This window comes from Molothrus ater, chromosome 1 (genome assembly GCF_012460135.2).
Source record: "Molothrus ater isolate BHLD 08-10-18 breed brown headed cowbird chromosome 1, BPBGC_Mater_1.1, whole genome shotgun sequence".
NCBI lineage: Eukaryota > Metazoa > Chordata > Aves > Passeriformes > Icteridae > Molothrus > Molothrus ater.
In genome coordinates this window covers 3,983,139-4,002,022 of record NC_050478.2, presented here as the reverse complement: position 1 = coordinate 4,002,022, position 18,884 = coordinate 3,983,139, and the positions used below count along the sequence as shown (strand labels likewise).

The window sequence follows — 18,884 nt, the reverse complement described above, 5'->3', positions numbered from 1 at the left end:
ACTAGGAGGTGATAAAGTGAAGGGAATACATTGCTTTCTTTACTCAACACAAGATTTTGGGCTCAGTTGAGTTGCCCAGGCAGGGATGTCTCAGGGCATTTGAGATCCTGCGAGTCTCTTACCTGGTTTCCAGTCACTGTTGAATGACAGCACAGCCTCCCATTGATCCAATGTTGTATTCCTGTGGTTTTACAGCTTTTGCAGAGGACATATTTCCCTTTGGTTCAGCTCTTCTGGGATCTGATCTTTGAGCTGTAAGAGCACTACAACTGCATTTCATTACTTGCCACAACTCTAGGCCTAATACTTCCTTTATAATGCTCCATGATTTACCAGAGCTGTACCGGTCTGCTTCATCAACAGTCTCTAATGAGCCTTCATTAGTGTCTGTAGGCTAGAATAAATAAATGATCTTCCAAATTTTATGTTTTCCACAATGACTTGTTTCTCCCGCCAAACCCAGTGACGTTCTGCTATTTTGTATTTTCCTTCTAGGTTGGTTGTTACTTGAAGACCCCCAAGTACCCAATTTGGCTGGTCTGCAGTGAAAGCCACTTCAGTGTGCTTTTCTGTTTGGAGAAGGATTTACTCAGTGACTGGAAAACGGGACGGAGGTTTGATCTCTATTACTACGATGGCTTGGCCAACCAGGATGAAGAGATTCGCTTGACAGTGGGTATGAGCAGCTCCCTGAATCTGCATTTCACCTCTGGGGGGGCAGAAAGGAGGATCCAGTAATACAAACAGTGATGGTTGCAGGCAGTGAGCGTTAATTTGTGTGCTGTTGCCTTATTTCCATAATTAGTTTTGGTGATTAATTGCATTTCGCAGAGAAGTTTTGAGGATAAGCTCTTGGAAGGGTTAACACTGAGCATGTGTCACTTTATACACACTGGGAAAAAAATTCCAGTGGTACTGATTCCCAAGGAAAAGGTTGTGATCTCTGGCTTATTCATACTCCCAGGATTACAAAATATATTTCTCTACTCCCATTCTCCTTCACGTCATCTCACTGTAGTAGAAAGTGCAGGTCTCCAGTTCCTCACCCTATATGCCTGTAAGAAAATGAGCAGAGAGGGTGAGGAAACATGAAATTCTTGCCTCCAAGGCAAGAAGATGCCAGTACTCTACTAAAAAAGTTTAGTCTCTTACCTGCCTGGAAGCACAAGCCTGCAAAAGATCTTCCAACTTGTTACACTCCTTCTTTCAGGAGGCCGTGCCAAATTACACAGCTGCTTTTACAGTAAATACTTCTTCAACTGGAAGGCATTTGGATGAGTATTCTGATCCTTAGAAAGCACCTACTTCAATACATTCTCCACCACTAAATCCCTGTTTGCTAATAATATCCTACTCACCTTTTGTTTTCTTTCCTTTGGTACATTTATACAATCTTGCCTGTGATTCTTTGATAACCAAATTCCTTCTCAATCTTAAGGAGCCACTCTACTGCAGTCTGCTCTTTAGAAACAAGTTGTCTCTGTTCCTTATTTGCATCAACATCCAGGTTTTTGCACAGGCTGGGTGTTGTATGTTACAGGCTGGGTGTTGTATGTTCTGCTTGAGTCCATGTGGCAAAGTTGTTTCTGTGCTGGGAGTTCTGGGAGTTTGAGCCCCTCATGACATTTGGTAGTGAGTTCAATCATCTTTCTGCCTGTTATTTATCCTCTTACTTTAAAGAAAATCCCTGTCATTCTACTGCAGGGGTCACATGATATATTAGCTCCAAAAACAATCAATTTTCACAGGACTGTGGTTGCCAGCTGGTTCCCACATCCCAGACAAAAGTGACATGGATGATACAGCTCAGCACAGGACTAGAGACACATTTTTTCTATTGTGTTGTACCACATAACATCTGACCCAAAACAGGTATCCTAATGTGTCTTTCCATCACCAAGAATGTTTCCAAAATCATGAGCTGCCAAGCCCTCTAAGATCCCTGGATGAGAAATTCCCCAGAGCATATATAAATTTTTCCCTTTGCTGTCCAACCTGTCATGGCATTCCTTTGTGTTTCTCCTCAAAGCCAAAATGTGCATGGAGTTGTAGATATCTCTTTATTGTGGCCATAGCCCCTTCCAGGGCTGTGTCCCAGTAAATTCTTTGTTATCTGTGAAATTCTGCAAAAGGCAGTAAAAATGCAAATACTTTCATCATTCCACAAAAACGCTGCCCTGGTTCTGTCTGTGCGGTAATCCCTTGCTAGGTCTGGAGAAAACTGTAATTACTTTACATCCAAAAAGGCAACACTGGCCAAACATCTAAACCCAGCACACAGGAGCAGATGGAAATATCAGAATGCTAAATATTGCTGGAATTTCTCTTGTGGAAATCCCAGCAATGGGTGATTTTTAGGCAGCATCACCTGGAGATGCAGCATGAGGAGCTGTGTGCTGCCCCAGGGACATCTCCCAGCAGCAGGAGATGTTTTTGCTTTATTTGAGCAAAAAGTTGGATTCCTTAAAATGGGAATCTTGATTATAATTAGGTAAAATTACCATCAAGGTCACATTTCAGGAAATATTAAAGAAATTGCACTGGACAAGAAAGGCAAAAAAGACAGAAGAGTAGAATTATATTTTGGGAGTAGCAGCAATTGCTACTTTATATTGAGAATTTGCTCTGCTCTCATACTTAACCATTTGCCAAAATGTAGACAAGAAACATAAAGTTCCTTCATAAAAGCAGGTTAATGATATCAACATACCATCATAAAGAGAGGAAAATAATAATAAATCTTTCCATTGGGGTAGAAATTTTAGATAGGCAGAGAAGAGCTGTAACAGTGCTGGCACTCAGTTTCTCAGTAATTAAGGGTAGAATATAAATATTCCTTTTCTTTTACTCTTAGATACACCTTTATATTTTTTTCCTTTTTCTTTGAATGGAAACACTCCATTCAAACCTTTTGATTGGAAGAATTCAAGTCTAAAAATGACAAAATTCATAAAAGTTGGCCATGAGGGGGAAAAGCAGCCACCCCAAGTGCCTGTCCTGCTACCAGGGCTATGGTCAGGACAGTGGCTTAGGTTGCACCTGGAGAGGTTTAGAGAAAAATTTCTTCACACAAGGGGCTGTCAAGAACTGGAACAGGTTGCCCAGGGAAGTGGTGGAGTTACCATTCCTGGAAGTGTTCAAAAAAACCTGTAGTTTTGGCACTTGAGGACATGGTTTAATAGTGAACATGGTGGTGGTGCTGGATCTATGGTTAGACTTGATGATCTTCGAAGTTTCAACTTTTATTATTCTAAAATTGTATGTTAGAAACTCTTCAAAATTATGATTAAAAAAGGCTCTTTTAAACTTAAAAGATTCCTGTGTGCCTCTAAGTTCCTGATGATCTAGAGGAAAACCACCAGTACTTCACGTACTTTTAAATATTGTCCGTTTCCCTCTCTGCTCCGACCTTGCAGTCATCCAGAGTTTTCTGCATGCGTTTGTACCCATCAGATCAACACACAAGGGAGAGCCAGGTCCTCTCTGTGACATGAGAGAGCCAGCTAGATCTGAGACTGGCAGCTCTGAATGGCCAGGACAATGCCCTCCCATCCTGTCTCCATCAGTCTCACTGAAGCAGACCCAAATCCTGCACCCTGCCTTGGCATCGTGCTCCATTGGCTGGGCGACAGACAGAAAAAGAGAAAGGAAAAAAAAACCAAAAAACCAACCCTTGGTCTGCTGCAGTTGAAATGTCTGACTCCAAAACAGGAAACAGCTGAGCAGACTGACATCCAAGCTGGTGGCAGGATGTTTTGTCCCTGGGAAGTTCAGCTCTACTTTCACTGGTGACAGATGCCGTGGCTCAGACAGTGACCTCTCTGTTTTCCCCAGAGCGCTGTGATGGCCTCTCTGCCCCCAAGGAATGCTCACGGCCTGGGGAGGCTCCCTGGAGTTCTGTAGGAGCCATGGGGGGTTAGGATGGTGGGGATGGATGGAGATGAGAGATCTCTGAAGCCAGGGCTTGGAACTTGGGGTTTATTGCAAAGGGCCTGGGTGCAGGGCCCTGCTGGAAGCTGCCAGACACAGCTCAGAGCAGGGCCCAAGAGAAGTAAAGAGAGTGGTAAAGAGAGAGAAGGCAAGAATGTGGTAAAGAGGATTAGAGAGTAAAAGAGAGGATGAAAGAGAGAGTAAAAGAGGGTAAGAGAATGAGGTTCCTGTTACAATACCATAAATCTTCTTCTGTGCTGAATATTCTAATTCTCACTAACCAATCTAATTCAAGATAAAAATCCTGTAGCATTTACATACAGCCTGTAAGAATCATTACATTACCATGCTGTGTTACATTTTAAACCCTAAAAACTCCTCTTTGGGCCCCTTCTGCCAAGCTGGCAGGGTCTGCTCTGACCCTTGGGCCTGTCTGCAAGCAGAGGGTGTTGTTTCATCAAAAGGGGATCACCTTCAGCTGGCCACACCATTGTTTTCCTGTTGTTCAGTAACTGAGGGATCTCAAAGTTTGATTTCATTTCAATCTCGCTTATAGTTTCTATATTTTCAAAATCTTTTGCCAGGCAATCATATTTATAAGGCTTCCCTGTTTCATCTTCCCCAGCAGTGTTCCACACAGCATCTTCTTCTCCTGTCTGTGCATTGCTTGCTGAGCAGTAAAGGGAAAATCTTCTTTTCCAGGGTGGAATGGTCCTAACCCAGTTCAAACTGGACTCGGGGTTTCATGTTCAAGTGTAGCACCATTACTGTCTTCAGCATTTGAGTAACAAAATTACTCAGTAATTACAACATCAATTGCAAAATAAAGGCCTCATGACAGCCCTGCAGCACATGATTTCATTTTCTGATCTGTGGTTTTTCCTTGAAACCTAACCTGGCTCAGTGGTCAGTGGTGGATGTGGCAGAGGTTGTACTCAAACCATCTGAGAGGTCTTTTCTGTGGGGTTCTGTAGGAAGAAAATGTTCCCCAGGCACTAACAATGTCTGTTTTGTCTCTGCAGATACAACTCAGGTGTGCCCTGAAAATAAAGAAAACGATCTTACTCCTCCACTTGAGCACTGTATTAGGACAAAGTAAGTGAAATTCCAGTTTTTCATACAGATACATTCAATTGTTGACACAAGTAAAATATGTGAGGAATCTCAAAAAAAAAATTCAGCAAGTAAAGCTGAAAAATTAATGCTTAAAAATCAGAAAGGATCTGAATGGGCCAGGCTGTGTTAATATATTTTACACATTTAATTGTGTGCTATTGTAATTAACATTGAACTGTCCAAGGTGTTCATTCTTAGAGGAACCTTCACTTCCATCACCAAGAACTGACTGAGCCAAATTCAGTCTGAGAGCACAGCTTGGTTGCAACGAAATCTAAATCTAAATCTAAATCTAAATCTAATATAAATCTAATTCCCAAAAGTGCTTGATTGCAGAGTTATAATGAGAAAAGGAGACAATTCATTCCATTTTCATCAGTCTTTTCTGAAAAACAAAAGGGGGACCTGGGTGTTATTTTCAATGCATGAAGGCCCATTGAAGAGTCTCAGTTTTCTGTGGAGAGCACAGGGTTTGTCAGGTTTTGTGCAGTCATTCCTGACAGCCCTTAGCTCCTGTTCTCTCCTTACAGACAGGGATAATTCCTCTCATGTTGGGATTTTCATGGCCATTTGGAGGCCTATATAAGCAATTCATCCAAATCATACTGAAGTTAATGGGAACATTTTCAGCTCAGTGAGACATGAAAGAAGCAAAATGGAGAAATTTAACTGGGCAGAAAATTCAGCTTTATATCAACTCCAGCACGGCTTTGGAAGTTATTATCTGAATATCTCTGGAGCAAGAAGTGAAAGCCTCTTTGTCAGAGACCATAACATTTGTTAAATCAGCCAGCCAGGGAGCTTCAGGTTTCTCTTGCAGTTTCTCTCCTGTCCTTGCTACAATTTGCTCTGCAAAAAAAACCCAAAAAAAGGCAGCAAATAAATAAATAAGAACAGTGGCTGCCAGTGTGTTGATCAGAAAATCACTGAAAGGTAGAAGAGGCATCCTGCAAGGTGACAGCTGTGACATCAGTCCAGCCTTCCTGCACATACAGATTTTATTGATTCCTCATTTCCAGTGACACATCAGCATGACTGCAAACTAAAATAAATAGTGTATAACCTCAGAAAGCCCCACAGGGAGAATAATGCATGCAACTACTTAAAGTCTTAGTATATCTTCCACTCCTGGCATTGTGTCAGAATTACACAGTGGTGGTGGTGCTGCTGCTGTTTGTTTATTTGAAGTTCCCTACTTTCATCTGCTTGAGAGGTAAATTACCAGCAAATTCCAGTGTCAATTTATTTTGTTTGTAGCATTCTCAGTCTGATTTACCCTGAGCAGGCTGGCTCCTTGTTTTCAGTGTGCTCCTTTTGCTTTGAAGGTATTTATCTAAGCGTGGCCTTGCTGCAAGAGGTTTTTCATGTTAAATTTTTTTCCTGTTTTTTTTAAGAACTTTTTCTTCCAACTACAGAACACCATATAAGTAAAAGTAAGAACCAACCCAAATAACCAAATTTTTAGCAATTTAGGGGATTAAAAAATTGATTTTTTAAATGATACAACTGTGGAAAACTCCTCTAAACTATTTTTCTAATAAAGCAAAGAGCTCTTATTTATTTTGATGAAGAATTCATGATGAAGACTTCTCTCTTCAAAAAATGCAGGATAATTTCTCAGGCAGAGTGGAGAATTCCACAGTCTGGACAATCAGAGCTGAGACAATAAGCTATCATTAATTGGTTTTAGTCTTAATTTAGAGTTTTGCTTCTATTCACATGCCTCAGTTCTGTTTAATCCATGACAATGGATTAAATTAAATTTATTAATTAAATTAATTTAATTAAGCCCATTGCTTACCCCAATACCTGAGCACCACCATCCTGTAGCATACTGAGTTCTGTGCCTTATATCTGCCTGATCTTTGTTCTCTTACCCTCTCTTAAAGGGAAAAACTGCACTGGTAATAGACTGGTTTTGCATTTAGATAGTAATAATAGTAATAATAATAATAATAATAATATCAGAAGAAGAAGAAGAAGAAGAAGAAGAAGAAGAAGAAGAAGAAGAAGAAGAAGAAGAAGAGAAGGGTTATTTTGCCTCTACAGGAGGAGGAGGAGGAGGCCCCTGTTTTCAGCCCCTGTTGTGTAAAACATCAGCAGAGTTCAGTTCTGAGTTTAGAGCAGGGACCCCTTTGGCTGCCTCTGGCATGACCAGTCACCATCAGGTACCAGTGTAACCTGGTGGTCCCCAAAAAAAGGACAAGGAAAAGTGCTTTTCTTGTGGCATTTAGTTTTTAGTAATGAAAATAATATTAATGCTTTTGCAGCAGCAGCAGCAACAACAACAACAACAACAACAACAACAATAATAATAATAATAATAATTATTATTATTATTATCAGAAAAGAAGCGTTGTTTTGCTTCTGCAGGAGGAGGAGGAGGCTCCTGCTTTCAGTCCCTGTTGTGTAAAACATCAGCAGAGTTCAGTTCTGAGTTTAGAGCAGGGACCCCTTTGGCTGCCTCTGGCATGACCAGTCACCATCAGGTACCAGTGTAACCTGGTGGTCCCCAAAAAAAGGACAAGGAAAAGTGCTTTTCTTGCGGCATTTAGTTTTTAGTAATGAAAATAATATTAATGCTTTTGCAGCAGCAACAACAACAACAACAACAACAACAACAACAACAATAATAATAATAATAATAATAATAATAATAATAATAATAATAATAATAATAATAATTATTATTAATATTATTATTATTATTATTATTATTATTATTATTATTATCAGAAAAGAAGCGTTGTTTTGCTTCTGCAGGAGGAGGAGGAGGCCCCTGTTTTCAGTCCCTGTTGTGTAAAACAGCAGCAGAGTTCAGTTCTGAGTTTAGAGCAGGGACCCCTTTGGCTGCCTCTGGCATGACCAGTCACCATCAGGTACCAGTGTAACCTGGTGGTCCCCAAAGAAAGGAGAAGTAAAAGTGCTTTTCTTGTGGCTCTCAGCCCCAGACATCTGTGGCAGCAGTGGATTCTGCCCAGGGATGTCTGGAATGTGCATCCCTGTTTTGTTTTGTAGATGCCGTGCAGACAACTTATCCCGTTCTTCCCTGAGGAATACTCTCATATCACAGTGCTGATCCTCAGCACTGGAGGAAATAACATCTGTTAGCTCAGCCTGAGGGGGACCAAACTCTCCTCTGCTCTTAGAACCTGAATTTAGCAGGGTTTTTCATTAACCCTCTGTGGTAGTGAGGCTGTGGGATCCATGATTTCACCTGCTGGCTGTGAACTGAAACACCCAAAGGGGATTTGCTGGATGAGAGAAGAGCAGAGCCTGGGCATTTCATCCTGAATTATTGATGTGCTCCTGAACAATACCAAATTGTCAGCACAGGAGATGCTCACTGAGTGCTATTCCAGACTGAGCATTGTTCAGGGCCTGACCTGTTCCTCTTCAGTTCCCGTTAACTGCATGACCCTTGGGTGAGGTTGTACTCGAGGCAGGTGGGTCAAATGTAGTTTTCCTTTTGCTAATCTGATAAATTATAATTGAATCAGCAGCTAGAAAATGCCTCACATTGCAATTACACTGCGGCAGGATAGTTTGGGGAAGTGATCACCTGCATTGTCCAGGAAATTTTCTATCTGTTTGGAAATAAAAGACTTTTTCAGCATCTGTGAGTGAGATTCCTCACTCTTTGACACCTTTTCTTATGCAGATGTAAGAGGGGGAAAAACGTTTTGGACCTGTCTCATAGAAGCAAACAGCCAAAGGCAGCTTTTTTTGGTCTAAAAAATGGTTTGAAAATAAACCCAGGAGATGAGGCTTGTTCTGAAAATAACCTTCAGTCCTGCTTCAAAAATTCTGCTCTGTTTAAGCTCTTTATGGAAAGCCAATTTTAATAAAAGCCAATTCCTCACTGCACAGTGATTAAAAACTCTTACTAAAAAGTAAAGAAATGGTGTCAGCAAGGTGAACAATCCCACAGGGCACAGTGCAGGCTCATTTGGGGTTTTTTGGTCTCTGTGGATCCCTCTCAAAGCTTTTATCACCCTGGTGAGATAGAAAATTGCACCTTGGGAAGATTGTACTCAAAGATAAGGGATAATTTGATGGCATCACCTGACAAACCCAATGGGGACAGAAGGTGGCAGTTGTTTTTTCCATTTGGTTGTTTAAGGGTGACATTGAAGTCTGACAGGGACAGCTCTCACCTCTGGCAAATACCAGATTTAGGTTGAATAACCCCAGATGAAACAAATTCTGCTTTTAGTTAAGATGTGGGGCATCTCTGCTGTGTATTCCTGTTCTGTATTCCTGGGATGGAGGCAATCTTTCTGCAATTCTCAATTTGAATTTTCTCAGCGAAGTAAAAAACAGAAGGAAAAAATTTCACAACAGCCCTCAGATGGTCACTTCCTTTGAGACATTGCCCTGAAGACTGCAAGAATTCAGCTTTTGGTTTTGTTTTACACTTAATTGGCTTGCTTAGCTCAAGGACTGAGCTGCCATACTCTTGCTGACACATCCTGTCCTCGGTGACAGAAAGAATGTGGCACTGGCAGCTCACTGCTCCCTCCACCCCCTCACCAATGCCTTACTACTCTGAGACAGATTTTCAGAACAAATATAAATACTCAGCACTGGGAATGCAGCAGTTTAGTTCCCAGAAAATGGGGACCATGACCTTGCAGATGAGAAAAGCCACAGGCAAGGGTGAATCCATGCCATGGAGCATGGTGAGCTGACTCACTTCAGGGAGGTGACTGCAGAGCACCATCCCGCTTTCACCGGGTTTTGGGGCAGATCTCTGTCTTTTGCCATGGTTTGAAGACACATTTAGTGGCAGATTGAAGATTGATGCCCCCTTTGCATTCAGTCACATTGCTGAGGTGGGCAGCTGAGCTGTGGCAGCCAGTGCAGAGCCAGGAATGAGAAAGGTGGAAAGTTCCAGAATCATTCTGTTCTCAGTGTCCATCTTCAGGGTCATGCTGAAGGAGGAATAAGGGCAGAGAAAAGCAGAACCTCAGCACAGGAAAAGCAAAACATCACCATTAAAGTGAGCCATGGAGTGCTTGGAGGAGCCAAGGTCAGGAGCAAAGGTCGGTGCTCAGTGAAGTGATCCAGGCACAGGATCTCAGAGTCACAGAGTTCCTAATCAGAGCTAAACAGAAATAACAAAATAAGCAAATTGCCTACTGACAGCTGAGAGTGAGTATTTTGGGTTAATATTTATTTAGGGTTAATTCTTGTAGCCATCTTGGGCATTCCCTAATTATTCTGTCCAACATGAAGGTCTCTGTTGTGAATCAGCTGCTGCTGTGTTGCCCAGAGAGGCTGGAGGAAGGGTCAGGACAGAGACATCCAACATTAGCACCTAAAATCAGGGGGTAAAATTCCCTCACTTCTGCTGCATTCCCTTTTGGATGGGATTAGTTACCTAATTATTCGGTCCAACATGAAGGTCTCTGTTGTGAATCAGCTGCTGCTCTCTTGCCCAGAGAGGCCGGAGGAAGGGTCAGGACAGAGACATCCAACCTTGGCACCTAAAATCAGGGTACAATTCCCTCACTTCTGCTGCATTCCCTTTGGGATGGGATTAGTCACCCCAAACAAGCCCATCCCAATCTCTCCAAGCTTCCTTGGGTGGATCAGGGGTGTGGGTTGGCCTTTCAGGTGATGAACTGATGGGTGTGAATGATTTCATTTCTAGGTGGCAAGGAGCTGTCATCGACTGGAACGGCACAGAACCCATCTTGTGACTGATCTGAGCTGCTCTTTATTTGGGAAGACCAAAAGGAAATGACTGAATGAGCACATTCCTATTCCCACCAATACAGGAAATAGGGCAGTGGGAGATGAGGAAGAACGACAAGGTTTGCAGGCTGGCAGAGTTTCACCTCAGTCACCTCGTGCTTCAGATATTTTGCTTTTAATATAAACAACACTGACGTAAATTCCTTGTCACTGCCCTCAGCATAAAGCTCCTGAGGGCAGGCTGGGTTCCCACCACCAAATCAAGGTTACAGATGAAGCTCTGAAGTCATCAACGTCCCCTTGAGGTCTCCTGCTGGATCCACTCTGTATCCTGCAATTGTTTGGAAGCATCTGATGGGAGATGCTGAACTCAGATTTCTCTCACTTTACAGCCTTCTCTGTCCTGCCTTGTTCTTCCTTGAAAAAGCTGCAGTGCCACTATAAAACATCATCCAAGGAACATATATCCACCTAGTTACCTGGTGTTAGCAAGCCTAAATAGGCTGGTGACCATCTGGGCTTTTTTTGGGGAAAGCCTGGCCTATACCAAGTTCTTGTTGTGTCATAAATTTGCAGTAAGGATTGTGGTTGTGTTTTACCAAAATAATCCCATTGGTAGTTCCTAGGTGCAGCTGGTGTGTAACAGTGCCTCATGCTGATATAGCTCATTTTTCTTTCTGGTAAGAGGCAGCTGTATCAGTGTCTTTACATTGATGCCCTTATTTCTACACAAGGGTTTATTCACACCCAGGTGGCAGATCAGAGCTGGGGTTTTGCTTCTCCATAACTACAAGGAAACAGGAGATTTGTTAGTTTTGAAATTCAAATGGTGCCTATAAGTACCAGTTTCCATGGTTAAATAAAATGCATGTGCTGGAATGAGGTACTGTGGAGATGGATACTGAGGTACTGAAGCCACAGTTTGTACTCTGATTAATTCTGCTTTAGCAACACTTTACCAAAATTGGGGCAAGTTACTGTGCAAAAGGTTGGGAAAAAAATGCCTCAGGGAAAAAGGCAGGTAAAGGGTGTTTCTAGAGGTATTCCTCTCTTGAGAGTGAATATTTCATGAGAGTTCAATAAAGGACTTTTACTTCCTGATGCTTATTGTAGCACCTTCTTCCTAGTCAGTGTGGAAACTCCTCTGGGTCCTGAAAAATGGGTGGAAAATCAATTTCCAGACAAAAATTCAATGTTGTTCTGGGTGTAGGGTGCAAACTGACTGTGCAAATGGAGATCTCAGGGAATTAGCACTGGAGTTTGATTTGAAAACCAACCTGAATATAAGTTACAAAGGAGTGCCAGAAAGGTTGAGATGGCCTTTGGAAGATCTGCCTCCCCCTTTGCTTCTCATTCACATCAAACTGTCACAGAATGGTTTGGGTGGGAAGGGAAATTAGAAATCCTCTTGTTCCACCCCCCCTGCCATGAGCAGGAACACCTTCCACTGTCCCAGGCTGCTCCAAGCCCTGTCCAGCCTGGCCTTGGACACTGCCAGGGATCCAGGGGCAGCCACAGCTGCTCTGGGAACCTGTGCCAGGGAAGAATTTCTTCCTAATATCCAGTCTAAACCTGCCCTCTTTCAGTTTAAAGCCATTATATGCAGTTATGGGTTGCAGTTGTTTTAATTTTATTCATTTCAGCGTAATAAAATCTGTTTGGTGTAGATCACACAGATGAACTTAAAACTTTGGGAGATCCAGATCTGCCAAAGAGATTCAGCACCAGATTCATGCTCATTCCTGACTGCTGCCTCTGCCATCCCTGTGTATTTGGGGATGTGTGTGCTGTCAGCTGCAGCTGGATTCAATAATGTCTTTAAGATACCTCAGCCTGAGCTTCAGTGTTCATGGCAAGTCCCAAACAGCCAAAGATCCCAGATGTAAAACCTTTTTTCACTTCTTGGAAATTTCTATATTCTATAATCCACACTTAGTTTCATGAAACAAATACAGTTTGATTTTCCCACCTGCCTCACAGGACGTCCATAATATAAAATTTTGAGGGGTGCATTTGGACAGAATGTGGAGATGTGGAGAGGACAAATGCTGGAAGATTTTTGGAACCAAAAAAATTCCTTTCTGGTTTTTCCAGCCTAGTAAACCCACACCATTTATTTCAAGGCCTTAAACTGTGTCAGGTTGGAGATAAGGCAGAGATAAGGGCTGCTCTGGGGCAGGAGGAGCTGCTGTGGGACAGGCAGATTTGATCTGGCTGAAATCTGGATGTCTGCAGTGCAGAGGTGTTCAGGGGATCTGTTCTCTGTCCAGAGGAGGGGAGATTGCCAGGGTGTGGTGGAGTTCTGTTTTAGGATGAGAGAATTGCTCCTACAAAGGGATCCCAAGAGGATTGTCTTGTCCAGTGCATCACACCCATGAAGATGTAAAGATTTTTAGGGTATGAGAAAGAAAATGTGTTTGGAAAATGTGGTTTTTGGGTTCTTGTGGAGAGCAAACAAAGATGAGGAGAGGCCCTGAACTCTGTCCCTCTGTCTAAAACAGACTTCAAAGAACGTTGAGGCTCCTTCACCACTGGTTATGGAGAATATTTTTTGTTAAAACAGATTTTCCTTACCTATTATCTGTCATTGTGTCCTTGTATATTTGTTTGCTAAGTCCATTAACCACCTGACAGTGAATTAACTCCAGATTCACCCAGGCCCTCACTCCCAAAGAAGGAAAAAGTGAACCTGAACCACCTCCCCAAGCCCCAGCTGGGCAGGGCACCTCAGCACTGCTGAGCTCCTTGCACCAGCCTTGCTCCTGGAAGGAATCTACAGCCAGAACATTCATTTAAACCTAAATACTCCCAAAAAGCAATGCCAGAGCATTGCCTGGTCGCTGCCTGCATCAAGGTTTGCATATTTTTATTCAACGTAAAGCACCAGAAATTATTTCCCTTAAGACATGACTTTTTGAGCTTTTTGTGTCAATCACAGTAGGCAATGCAAAATGTTGTGTGGCAGTGAAAAATGTGTAAAAATACATCCTGTGCACAACAGGCATCCAATTTTTTAAATTATATATTCCTCTTCCTTGTTTCTCTTTTGTTTTTTTTTTTTAATTTCCCAAATAATGTGACTTCCTGAGCTGAACAAAGCAGTGATCATTTGATAATTGAGCTTTAAAAGGCACCAGTGATGTTGGCACTTAGGTCTGCATGGTGTCTTCATTTCATTCTCTCTTCTGTGGAATAAAAAAGTGCATCCTGTGCTGAAAATTGACCCCTTAACTAATAACAAACATGGATTATGGAGATGAATATGGAAGCAGAGTTACTATTTTGGCAGGGTGTCATACCTAGCACCTTTTTACAAAATGTTTATTTAGCTTTGTCTTGTACAGAGTGTCTCATACAAAGAAAACATTTAAAGCAATGGTCAGGCAAAAGCCCAGATTTCCCCCTTATTTTTTAATAATTGATTTGCTAGTGGAAATTAATCTGGGAGACTGAGTTGTGAATGTTTCATGGGCCTCATCAGCTCAGTGGAAAAATAATGGCAAGAGCAAAAAATTATGTTTGTGGGTAAAATGTCACTGTTTTATAGACCTTCTGATGTTTGTTTTTTACATGCCTGTCCTTATTCTGGTTAAATCTAGGAAATGTTTAAGATATGATGGCTGATCCCATGAATGAATCCCTGCAGTCACTGTGGGTTTGGTTCCCAGGTAAACTAAAAATGACAGCTTGAGTCTCTTGCTTTCAATTTTTCACTTTCCTGGGGCAGATTTTGATTTGTTGGTGTCTGCCATGTATCTAATGGGCTAATTTGAAATGGCAGGAAATGGTCACTTCAGTAATCAAGGAAAGCTGAAGAGCTTGGAAGAATGACACCACCAGAAGCCAAGTTTTCCATTAGGGAAATGTGATTTAGGGGCTCTGAGTATTCAGTTGCTGAGAGTGAAGTACTGGGAGAAGACAGGATTTTTTCTGGTGCTGGATGGGAGCTGCACTAAAAAACCAAACTGGTTTTTTTCCTGAAAATACTTGCAACAATCTTTTGAAGCAGTAAAATAGTAATTTTTCAGAGAGCCTACATGATTTGGGGTATGATTTCAATAACATAATGCACTAAAAAATATTAATTTCAATTCTTTTGGTAACTCTGCTTTATTTTCCTGTCCAAGGGTAAGTTTACTATGAAGGGAACTGCTCTGAATTTCACATTGTCAATATGTGGGGTGTGCACAGTTATGTTGTAGTTGACAAAAACTTTACCCTCTCCAAAGTTTGTCCTGTGATAAATTTGTCTCTTCAGTTTGTGTTTTCAGAAATGTCAAAATTAAGAATCAAGCATCAAAGCCTTAATGTGCATAGTTTTATTTTATTTTTTCATCAAAATGATCATGTTGGAAACAGAGATTTTTTTTTTAAATGGAATGGTTGATCCTGCATCTCTGCATGATCCCATCTGCTGCACCTCCTAAGGAAAAGTCACTCCATGAAGGACACTTTGTGTACACTCACACTCTTCATTGATTTGTTTTCGTTGGCTTTCAAATCATAAATTCAACACCAGCTCTGAAATAAGGAAGCAGCTCCTCCTTAGCAGCCTTGTTTATAAAACTAGAAAAGGAAAAAGGGCTTAATCAGGTATTTTATTTGTCATTTCAAACAGGATTGGGGGGTACTGTTGGTACTATGGAAAACAGCCAGATTTTGTGACATCCCCCACTAACAGTTGCTGACTATATCAGCAAGAAATCAAGCACAGATTTTACAAGGAGAAAGTTGGGGTTTTTTCCCCCAGGATAAATCATTCAACATTTTTTGTTTCATCTGCTGGTTTTTTCCTTAAATTTCTTTTTTTTTCCCTGAAGGAATTATGGGTGACTCGAGTTTAAAGGCACAACTCAAATATCCATACAATGATAGCCCTGAGACTCTTCCAGACCCTCAGCTTAAAACACTTTCTCTGATCTCTGCCTCTTGGCCCCACAGTGAGTTTCAGGTGGTGTTTTCAGGTGGTGTTTCAGTGTTTTCCATGGCACTGTGCACATCCCATGCATTCCACATCCTTACCCAACACTGGTTAAAATGTCCTATAGCAACCCCTGGGTCTGGGAGCCTCGATTTTCAAGGGCAATTTGTGAAAAAATAGAGCACAATGAGTTGGCTGTGGACAGCCTGAGCTGAGATGGAGTCTTGCAGAGATACTCAGAGGTGATAAATCTGCAGGGTGACTTTAACATGGCTCTGAAACTGAATTCCAGCTGAGCTGGAGCGAGCCCAGAGCAGGTCCATGAGGATGGTTAGAGGAATAAACACCTCTCCTTTGAGGAAAGCTGAAAGATTTGAGGTTGTTCAGCCTGGAGAAGAGAAGGGGAGACCTCAAAGCCTCTTCTAGTGCCTAAAGGGGCTCCAAGAGAGCTGGAGAGGGATTTTGGACAAGGGCATGGAATGACAGGACACAGGGAATGGCTTCCCACTGCCAGAGGGCAGGGAGGCATGGGATATTGGAAAGAAATTCTACCCTGTGAGGATGGTGAGGCACCTGGCACAGGTTATCCAGAGAAGCTGTGGCTGCCCCATCCCTGGAAATGTCATCATCATCATCATCATCATCATCATCATCATCATCATCAAAATATCTCCTCACAGGTGTTTACAGGGTGGATATCTCCATCTAAACCAGTGACCCAGGAATATCTTGAAAGCCACTGGTGAGAAACAAGCACTGGTGGAGTTCAGTCACCTGCTCTGGTTTAGGTGCTACAGAAGAAATTGCATTTTTCTCTTCCCTACCTGCTGCTTTCTGGATCTCCACAGGTTATACTGATTATTAGAGGAGTCCAGGATGACTGATTCAAATGAATCTCACTGTGTGTGAATGATAAAGCCTGAAAAGAAGGAAGTTGTGTTTATGGAGCTTGGCAGAAGAAGTGAATGAGCTGATGGGTCAGAGACTCCTCCTGCACCTCTGGCTTCCACTTCACAGCTTTCACCTGTGACAGAGAATCACCTCTGTGGAAGAAAGCACAGGCTGAGTAGCAGGAATTTGCCAGCTTTTGGAAAAGGAGTTGCTGGTAAATCAGGTTACCCTCGTGGGCACACAGAAGCCGTGTCAGAGGTGGGGCCTGGAAGGTGTCCTGGATGTGGGAATTTGTAAGCACAGATTTCTTGCAGAACAGCACTGGGGCTGTGTCACAACCCTAAATCCTGATAAAACACCCAAGATAACTGTACCTTGTGTGGGTGTTCTGCTTACTTCCTTATCATCATCTTATCTTTTGGCAAGGCCTTCTGAATTAATCTAAGAAATATTCTGGGCATTTGTAAAAATACTCCATGCACTGGAATTCAGCAAATATTTATTAATTGACAGAACACCGGTGAAGAATGTGTAACCAAAAAAAGAATAAAAGTGTTCAGCTCCTCTCTGTAAAATACACAAAGAATAGGAGGTTAAAAGTTACATTCCACTAACATACCTTTGGCTGAGCTGCACTTGGTTTGGTGAGTGGTGTGGATGGCAGCCAAGGTCTCCAGACCCTGAGCTGAATCATTGCTGCAGGGAGAGTGGAAAAATGTCCCTTGTGGCTGGGGAAAGGGAGCAGTGCAGGGTCTCCACCTGTGCAGGTCTGTGGGGGCAGTTCCCCTGAGGATGGATGGGTTTCTGCAAGGCTGTTTCCCCAGAGATGTGCAAATCCAAGCTGAAGATCCCAGGCAGGGAGCAGCAGGTTGTGGATGAGCTGTGAACGTGTCATGGGTCACATTAGTGGGGTTTTGGTATGTATTAAATCCCAAACATTATAAAAGCATCATTATGGGGTGGTAGGTGGAAGGTGCAACAGTAAATTAATTTTAGTATCTCAAGTAAGAAATAAAAATCCACCTTAAACATTGAACATGGAAGATGATACAAACTGTTTTACTCAGAGTTACAGGACATCACCAATCACTGACTTCTGTGTTCCTCAGATTATTTTTCATTTGTGATGCAGTTTTAGGCTTATGCTTCATTTGCCTTATGATCATTAAAGTCAGGATAAAAGCCTACTGAGGGCCAAGCTCATTCCAAGAGTGGATCTGGAGATATTCCAGAACTGTCTGGACACAATCCTGTGCTGGAGCAGGAGGTTGGACTCACTGTGCTCCCTTCCAATCTGACCCATTTCTGTTGAAATCAGCTAAACACCGTGTATGGTGGGCTCTACATTTTTCTCTTTCTGGTGGGAGATCACCTTCTTGCATGCTGTGACATCTTGGCTGAGCAAAACCTTCATGGTCCATGCCTTTCTGTTTTATTGTCAGTGACACATGGCCGTATTCCTGTTTTGAAGTGGTTGATGCCATCTCAGAGCTGCTGTCAAGAATTGTTTACATTTGGTCAATGGAAGCAAAAGGGGAAAACGATCACAATGGCAAATTGCAGCTGGTAAATGTCACTCCCAGGCAGGGTGACAAATGAGCAATGAGTGCTCTGCCATGGCGTGTGAAGAAAGCCGGTCTTTTACGAGCACTTCAATGCGGAGCAGTTTTATTATGACTGACATCCTTCTCAGGGCTGGATTCCTACCACCATATCCTTCCTGAGTCTCCCTTGCTCAGGTCAGTCCTGTGAAACAATCCAGCATTTCTCAAATTGTTATTCCAGTTTGTAAACTTGGCAAACACAGCACGAGCAGTAGAATCTGCTCTGGGTTCCTTGGGGTTGGTTCTCAGTCAGTAGCAGAGGAATAGAAAAAGTGAAAATTTGAAAATTAGGCTTTTGGAATTTATTTTTTTTCACTATGAAATATAGCTCTGGATATGCAACTGTTGAGTCACCTGAGAGAGAAAATAGGTTTTTAATAGGTGCACTTGAGAAATGCATAAAATCACAGAATCACAGAATCACAGAATATCCTGAGCTAAAAGGGACCCACAAGGATCAAGTCTAACTCCTGGCCCTGAACAGAACACCCCAAAAATCACACCACATGTCTGTGTGCATGAGTAGCAGGGGTCACAGAAAGAGGAATTAGAACTATAATTATAATATTTATTTATATAAATAAATATAATATATTTATAGAGTAGAATTTATGTATTTATATAGAGTAGTATTTCTCTATTTATAGAGTAGAATCTATAGAAACATTCAATAAAGCAATAGTGCTAAGGCACCCACAAATTAATTTTTAACAGAACAGCGA

The 18,884-nt window shown here is 42.0% G+C and overlaps 1 protein-coding gene across 1 annotated transcript in view; it reads left to right on the top strand.

Annotated features, from left to right (window-relative positions):
- Positions 1-11,847, top strand: part of MINDY4 (MINDY lysine 48 deubiquitinase 4) — an 81,127-nt gene extending 69,280 nt beyond the window's left edge. The window contains 3 exon segments of the mRNA XM_036378743.2: positions 496-676; positions 4,953-5,025; positions 10,703-11,847. Of these exon segments, the coding sequence (XP_036234636.1) occupies positions 496-676; positions 4,953-5,025; positions 10,703-10,751 (303 nt within the window). The 3' untranslated portion in view covers positions 10,752-11,847.
- The last annotated feature ends 7,037 nt before the right edge of the window (positions 11,848-18,884 follow it).